Consider the following 8,827-nt stretch of genomic DNA (forward strand, 5'->3'; position numbering starts at 1 on the left):
AATTAGACTTATGTAAGTTTTAAAAACTTCAGGAAAACACAGGAGAATGAAAACAGTAGCCACAAACTAGGAGAAAATACTTTGCAAAGCATATATCCAATGAGCAGCTTTTATTCAGAATATATCTGCTAAAGGGCTTTTTTTTTAAAGGGCTTTTTAAAAAAGATTATTTATTAGAGAGAGAGAGAAAACACTTGCATAAGGAGAGGGAAGGGCAGAGGGACATGAGGAGAATCTCAAGCAGACTCTTCACTGAGCAAGGAGCTTGACATGGCACTTGATCTCACGACTCTGAGATCATGACCTTACCCAAAATCACGAGTTGGCTGTTTAACTAACTGTGGCACCCAGGTGCCCCTGCTGAAGGACTTTTGTATTCAATTATATAAAGAACTGTCAGGAATTAATTATAAGAAAACAATCTTTTTTTCTAAAAATAGAGAAAATATTTGAACAAACACTTCCTGAACTAATGTCAGTTAACTACATCAAAAGATGCTCAACATCATTAATTATTATGGGGAATATAAATTAAAACCATATGAGATATTTCTATATGCATACTGTAAGCTGAAATTACAAAGACCATATTAAGTATGGTGTAGGATGTGAAAGCATATCAGAGGTGTCGCTTGGGGTAGCACAAGAGGGGAGAATTATAGATAGGAAGAAACTTTTGGGGATAATGACTATGTTCAGTGTCATGATTTAATGATACCATATAGTATAAACTTATCAAAATATAAACTAAATATGTGCAGTTTGTTGTATATCAATTTTACTTCAATAAAGCTGCTAGAGCTGTCATAATAACTGTTTATCAAAGTGGTTTGTTCAGTTTTAGAATTTATTCAAGATTGAGCAGTGGCAATATACAGTGTACTGGCTGATACACTTTGGCATTTAAATAGAGAATAGAAATTCACTCATTAAGAGTATTGAACAAGAAGAGTTTTTTAAAAGAATTAAAACCCTGATTTTAAAATTGACAGTATGTATTTTGCACAAATTGAGATTTCCTAAAGAAAATTGCTCTTTATCTTGAATTCATCATTTGTATCTCCTTAATATTAGGTTAAAATAACATTAAGACTTTTTAAACTTTCAGTTCAGAGGGTAGTGTGCTTTAACTATTCTCTAAGTTACAGATATCAAGTATTTTATAAGTTACAAGTACCAGGTATTTAAAACTTGGTAGTTTGAGTAAATGTTTAATTGTTATGTTTTCCTTTTGGATAGTATGCACTGGAACGGCTGAAGGTCATGTGTGAAGAAGCTTTGTGTAGTAACCTCTCAGTAGAAAATGTTGCTGATACCCTTGTCCTTGCAGATTTGCACAGTGCAGAACAGTTGAAAGCACAAGCCATAGACTTTATTAATAGGTAAGCTATATGCCTGTATTTCAGTGGACATGACACTTTCAACATTTTTTTCACCGGACTTTTTTTTAAGTGTGTTTAAATCTTCAATGCAGGTGCAGTGTACTTCGACAGCTTGGGTGTAAAGATGGGAAAAACTGGAACAGCAAGTAAGATGACATCAGTTTCTGACTTAAAGTTGATCTGCATACATGAAATTAAGTGTTTGCATAGCCTTTTGCTCATCTGCAATAAGTATGAATCCAGATATTAGTTATATGAAACTGCCAATAATTTTAAAAAATAATAATTTGACTTAGTGGATTCTTGAGGCTATGCTCCCTTGTAGATCAGCTTTTAATGTGAACCGGGGTGGACATTTTAATTTCTTAAGCACATATGCTCATAGTATATAGCTGAGTCCAGGTATTTCAATGGCTACCGGGGATCTTTTCCCTGCCCCTTCAGAAAGCATTTCTAAAAATGTGGGAAATACTCATTTTATCCTCTGAGGAGTGTTCCCTCCAGATCTGCCTAGAAAATCTTTTCATTTGAATCCTCACCCACTGCTTCTTAAGTTAACCAAGTACCTTGAATCACATGGTATTTTTTCAAAATCAGAAGGTGAAGACTTGATAGTGTCAAGAATTTGCACCTGCTTTTGATTGGTTTTTTTGCCTTGTAAATCCTTCAATTCCATTTTCACACATTATCAAAAGGTGATATAAGCTAAAAAAAAAAAAACAGTGTTAGACAATAAAAGGAGCGTTGACCTAATACTTCCCATTGTTATCTGTTTTTATCTATATGATATTGGTTAACTCTGAACTATTATGAATTTGTAAATTCTGTTTTCACAAAGTAGGCATTAGTGACTATACTTTCAAGTTATTGGTTCTTTATATTGGTTAGTGTATGATAATACCTTATCATCATGGAATATGATCCCAAAAATCCATTTGAATTTAAAATATAGTTTATTAGCAGTAAATGATTCTTGAATCATTCTATGAATTCTATGATTCTTGATGCTTAGCCACTTTCAAGTTCTAGTTTTACTCTGTTAAAATATTTTACATTGTGCAACTTTTTTCGCTGTTAAAAAATACCAGTTTATTTCATATCCCCTGGTGAAGCTATGGTATATACGGATCTTCAATAGATATATGTTGAATTAAATAAATGAAAATGTCAGGTATATTGAGGGGTATTTATGTGATTCTAAACAATCAGTTAAAATTATAAACATAGTGACATGCAGGTAATAAGATGTCAGGCAGATTGAAAAAAGTTGATTTGTTATTAGCTACTGTTTGGTTCCACAAACCAAACTGTTGTGTCTCAAGCACTATGCTAGGGCATTGCATATAAAAACAATTGGGAAAAAACCCTCTCTTGAGAAATTTATCTAATGAAAAAAACAAGTACATGAATATATTATTTCATTAAAATGTGGTAAGTAATGTGATAGAAGATATGTTTAGGCTGGATGGTTTAAGGATGGCTTCCTGGGTGACATCTGAGTCTTCTGAACATGAATTAGAAATTAGCAAAACTAAGAAGGAAATAACAGATATTGTGAACAGAAAGGATAGCTCAATCCAAAGTGTAGAAGCATGAACCAGTAAGTGATGATTGATTTGACAGATATTTGTATTTATTATTCAGTAAATACCCTAGGCACTGTGCTTATACAAAGAATATAGTGGTGAACATGGCAAATGTTTCCCCTGCCTTCATGGAGTTTATAGTTTAGCAGGAGGCGAATAGGAACTAGACAAGTAATTGAAATAAAGTGAAACAATAGATATAAGTATAGCATACCCATCCAAGCATATAGTAAAAGAAGTAGGGGAAGAAAGCCTTTTTTGAAGAATTATTGTATAAATAAACACCTGAAGTATTACTAAGAGTTACCCTGGTAAAGAAGAGGGAAGTGTAAAAGTTTATCCCACACAAAAGGGAATCAGATGTGGAAAGTTTGGTGATAAGAAAAGTATAGGATCAGAGTGAGGTTATGAGAAGATCCCAGAGGATATAATATAGACCTATTTGTTACTAACACAGCTCATGGAAGCTCTTTTGAGAGGAGCAAGATAGGAAACTAGAGGACAAATTAGGAGACTGTTGTGATAATCCAAATGCAAAATGATGTGAACCTTAACTGGGTATTTGAAATATCTTGGGGAATTAAAATAGTGATGATTGAAAAGAATGGGGTCTAGAATTTCTCACATTTTTTGACTTGAATAACTGGGTAATGGTGGAAGAATTAGCTGATTGAAAATGAGGGAAGAACTTAAGTGTGAAGAGGGACCTATTGAGTTCTTATTCGACAATTCTGAAAGTGTAAGTCCTCAGACCCTAGCAAAATAAGGAAAAAGGGTGGTTGGGAATGTACCTTGTGGGGAGGTCTAGGATTTAGCAAGTCAGTCCTTACCATCATTGGAATATGGTAGTTGTGAAGAGTGGATACAATAGGATGAATAATGAAAGTTAAGGGAGAAGAGCAGAGGTCCAACCTTGGAACTTTAGAGAAAACCTGTGTGTAACAGCCAGGAAAAAGAACTCTTGAAAGAGCTAGTACAGAAATGGTAACAATGGAAGTTGGGACTATGGAGAAAAGTATCACATACCTACTTCCAGAGTATAGCACTTCCAGAAGAATTTAATAGTTGCGTTGCAACAGAAAATATACCAGTAAGGTAAAGGTGGTATTTTCATGAATTCACAGGGCTTGATGACATAGAGAGGCAAAGTATTTAAAACATTTTGAAATTTGAAAGTTGTTTTTTAAAATAACAATATTTTGAAAAGAACTCTTTAATAAATATGACTTAATTTTATTTTTCAGCCAAGCAGCGGACATAATGGAAACATCAGGGTGGAAGTCCATGATTCAGTCTCACCCTCATTTAGTAGCAGAAGCCTTCCGAGCACTAGCGTCTGCACAGTGTCCACAGTTTGGCATTCCACGCAAACGGCTAAAACAGTCCTGAAATCTTCCATGAACTGTAGAAAAATGGAATTGACTTTTACTCCTCCAGGTCCAGAAGGATTCTAATACACAAACCATAAACAAGAGTTGTTTCTGTTGTCTTGTCCACAGAACAGAAGCTGAAAAAGCATATTGCTTGCATTTCAGGTGGATAATTTATGGTTTATTCTTCAGCTTTAAATTAGACTGATTATACTCTAATTCACTTCAAGGCCTTAAATTATCTTCAATGACTTCTCTTGTTCATATACTTTAATTTTTTTATTGTGCCTTGTCATTTTGACTAAGGCTATGCAGGATTGCACTAGCTCCATAATGCAGTAATATTGATAACTGAAGATATTAAGTTACAAAAGGATCTTCCATTAGTTTGAGAAAAACATAATGAATATTGTAGGTTTGTCCTATGCTGTCTCAAAGTTTAAAACTAGGTTCTTCTTAAAAGCACTTGTATTGGAGATTACTAATAATGTCTCCAGTCTAAGTTCTATAAATATAGGAGAACCTGCTTACCTTTAAGGTAAGTTCGGCAATACACTGCTTCAATTCTAATTTATTTTTTCATTTCTGGGGCAAATATGCAATGAGTTGGCCCAAATTTTTAGTAAAATTTGTGATGTTTGTCTGTGTGTTGACTGTCCAACAAACTAAGAGAAGCATAACAAACCTTTGCTTGTGTGTGGTTTTTTTTTTTTTTTTGTGGGTTTATTCAGGTTTACAATGATTGAGAACTGATTGAGGTTAAGATTTCAATAAAAAGAAAGCATGTTTTGTGCGGAACTAACTTTTTTTTTTTAATTTATAGTGACCTACATTTATATGAAGAATTCTGTCCATGTTGAAAATAAGGATGACCAAATGTAAAATTAATGAGTGGGCCAATTAAGAAATATATGCACTTTTAATGTGTATCTTTTGTATGCTAAATGGTACATATATTTTGTTTGTTTGTTTTTGAGGGTATTAATAAGGTATAGTTAATTGTGTCTTAACTTTTGAAAGAATTTTTTAAGATCGATGGAGGCAGTTGGGATGTTTGTGATAATAAGAAAGATATTCTTGATTATAGTTAATTGGTTTGAATTTCAGATATTTATCATTGAATTTATTCCTGTCTTATCACACTTTGGAGAAGGCAATTTGAACAATAAACAAATCCTGGATACTCTCCTTCTGAAAACAGTGAACTGATATTTGCAGACTAAAGGAGAGAGAGCCTTTAGAAATATGTTAGGCCACACTCTGAACCTTTTCTTTCCCCCCTAAGCTTTCTCCTTTCTGTTTCAGTTACTGTACTAACATTGTGGATGATATTGAAATTCTGCATAATGTGAACAGGATAAACTATTTATAAACTGCTTTTCATGGGCCAGTTCTTTATTATAAATGAATTTAGCTTTAAACACATACACATATTCAGTGTTTAGATAGCTCTGTTCGCAGTGGAGGTCTGTTCTGGTGCATTGTCCCAGAGAAATAGGAATGATCAGTGGCAAGTCACTGCATCTGATTTCCTGTAATAGTGACAATATGCTTCTTAGGCAAAGTTTATACTTGACCATAAGGGAAAAGGTGTCACTGGAAAAAAAAAACTCATATTCTTATATATTCGCATATATACTTTATTCTCCAAATTAAAATTTGTATGATGTGTTTATTTAATTTTTGAATTAGGACAAAAAAAAAATGAAGCCCAGAGTTTTAAAATAGATTTTATTTTTGTTATCTCTTTATTAGGTATTCACTGAAGCAGTCTTACTATATGAAGAGTGATTCATATTTACATTAAACATAGACTGTCAAATAAGTGTTATCCACAACAAACTGTAGTTTGGAAAGATATTTTCAGATATCTTCATTTCTTTCTGTGTAGTTTAATTGGAATCTTTCTTGTGTTAAATCTGAAGAAAAATCTCTTGGGATGGAAGGATTCTTACATATTATTGGACTCCACCTTGTGTAAGAATATTGGAGGCAGCAGAAACTTACTTCCTTAACCAGATTGAGTCCATTAAATTTACAATGTACAAATTTAATATGCACACATACATATACAAGTTAAGATTTTGATATTTTGCCACGGTCTTAAAATTCCTCAGGCTATAGAACCTTGTTTTCATACATCAAAAGTACTGGTGTATCAGTTTATATCAAATGCACACAGGCACATTGTGAATTAATTCACTGCTTGCATCTACATTTCTAACCATAGTGACTTCAGTAATACCCATATAATGAACACTGCGGCTTGCTCCTACCTACTTACTTTATAGTGTTTATTGCAAATCTTAAGGGTTTTATTATAAAGTTTTTTGTTTTAAGTTTGGTAGCACATTTTGTACCAAAAACGTCAAACACTGTGCTGTGAGAATATCCACGTTTGTAGAAATGTCCACTTTTTAGATAATATAATGCCTATCATTATACTAACAGAATCATATCATAGTTGATTTATTTTTTCTTTTTATTTATTAAGGTTTGTTTTTGTTTTGTTTTGTTGGTATTGTGGGTTCTTGAGGCAATGAAAAAAAAAAAAACAATGTATTCTGATGTGAGTGCTCTAATAGACTTTTTTATTTTTTCATTTTGAAACCACACACATTGTTTTCTGTAGGCACAGACTCTGTCCTGAGCAGTTTTGCCTTTTGTCAGCCTGCTCTTGTTTACCTTTTATCACCTAAACAGAGCTTTTCCTTAGAAAAGTAGTGATTCGTTTTAAATGTTACATGTTATCAAAGTAACCATTGGAGAACTGTTCATCAGCCTGAGATACAGAAACACTATATTTGTGCCTTTTTCATTTTTAAATTTTAACATATATTGGTATTTAGAGCACAAATATGAAGGTGCCATAATGTTATGGCTTGCCATTGTTACCTCCTTGAATACTCGTGTGTCATTGTCTTGATTGAAATAGTAATTGGAGAACCATGCATGTATTATGTCATTTGTGTGTGTGTGTGTGTGTGTGCACGTACTTGTGTTTGCTTGGACTTGTGTGTGGTATGTTCAGAAGAGTGAATTTCTGAAAATAGGACTCAGTTAAATGTTGAGAATTCAGGTTAGTTGAAATATTTCATTAAATGTGCTTTATTTTTGGGGTACAATTGGTTGACAGGAAATTATAATTTTCAAATGTGACCATTTATTGCATGATGAAATGTGAAACAGTGCCTTTTTAGGACATCAGTTTTAAAGTTAAGTTTTAAAATATTTGCAAAGAGCTCTTAAAAACTTGTCATGAACGTTATTAGCTTATTTTTAAACTAGACCTAAGTTAGAATTTAAATTGCCAAATAATTACTGATTTATTTGCCCATGTAAGTTTTGTGCATAAATGTAAAACTAAGTAAAATTCTTTATAAAAATGTGGATCATATTTGCTACCCAGTGGACACTAGAGACTTTAGTAAATTATTTTATTAAAATCCAACTCAGCAAGCTTTCCTCATAACAAGGTGTTTGAAAGGTGAATTATTCTGACTCAGACATTCTTGCTCTTTGGATAAAATAAAAATATTCAATGTATTCTTGCAAAAGGAGGTGGGTGGGTTTTACTGTTTTCAGATTATAAAGACTGCACTTTCAGCACATGAGTATTTTGCAAACCTCTTTTATACAGATTATAAGCTCTACTTTATTTAAGTGTTCATGGAATGATGTCAATTTTAGGTCTAGTTGAACAAATATTGAGTGCCTACCATATGGAAGACTTCCTCTTCACTAGGAATAAAATCACCACACCGTGTCTTCTGTTTGCAGTATGTGGATTTTATGTTTGAAAAGGAATTCTTATATTTAAATCTTTCTGTTTGTTAGAGTTTATCGTTGTATACTGTAACCTAGTTAATTTCACATCCAGTTTTTTAGAATGAAGATATAACTTAAGTGAGTCCCATTTTTGAAATTAAAATTCTGCTAAAATTATTTAGAAATTAATTTTGGGGGAACTTGATTTTCAAGATTCAAATGTGTAAAGACTTATATTGAACTTTTCAGCCTCATTTTTAATCAGCTGATGTTAATGATGAGATACATACTTTTTGTATCTTGTTGCTGAAAATATTTTTTGCATTTCAGCACATTGAGTTAAAATAAAGTTGTTACTACTTATTCAGAATTAATTGGTTTATTTTGTGTTTATTTGAAAATACGAACTCTTTTTTCATTTTCAGATTGCTATGGTGCTTTGCAAAAGAGCCATGTGGTAACTTTGATATGGTAACTTTAAGCATAGTAATCTTTCCTACATAGGAAAACTACCATTTTGGGGAACCTACTAAAAACTTATTCCTTAACTGAGATACTATACCTATATGTGCTTTGATGTAGGCATTATTATTGAAAGATTTATGCTAATGTCATGTAACTTTAATGTAGTAAAGATCACCTTTCCTTGGTCCTCCTGTCCCTTCTCAATTTTAACTGACAACTTAATTATTTACTGGCTTCAAAAAGGACAGAATTGGGG

At 32.6% G+C, this 8,827-nt stretch overlaps 1 protein-coding gene across 4 annotated transcripts in view; it reads left to right on the forward strand.

The window, feature by feature from the left end:
* The window catches only part of SPOPL (speckle type BTB/POZ protein like), a 62,538-nt gene extending 54,065 nt beyond the window's left edge, over nt 1–8,473 (forward strand). For 3 of the 4 annotated variants that reach the window (XM_041739577.1, XM_041739576.1, XM_041739579.1), the window contains 3 exons: nt 1,240–1,382; nt 1,475–1,528; nt 4,213–8,473. In XM_041739577.1, coding sequence (XP_041595511.1) covers nt 1,240–1,382; nt 1,475–1,528; nt 4,213–4,357 — 342 coding nt within the window. In that variant the 3' untranslated portion in view covers nt 4,358–8,473. The remainder of the gene's footprint in view (nt 1–1,239; nt 1,383–1,474; nt 1,529–4,212) is intronic. The other variant, XM_041739580.1, reaches the window with a different exon arrangement.
* The last annotated feature ends 354 nt before the right edge of the window (nt 8,474–8,827 follow it).

This window comes from Vulpes lagopus, chromosome 24 (genome assembly GCF_018345385.1).
Source record: "Vulpes lagopus strain Blue_001 chromosome 24, ASM1834538v1, whole genome shotgun sequence".
Taxonomy (NCBI): domain Eukaryota; kingdom Metazoa; phylum Chordata; class Mammalia; order Carnivora; family Canidae; genus Vulpes; species Vulpes lagopus.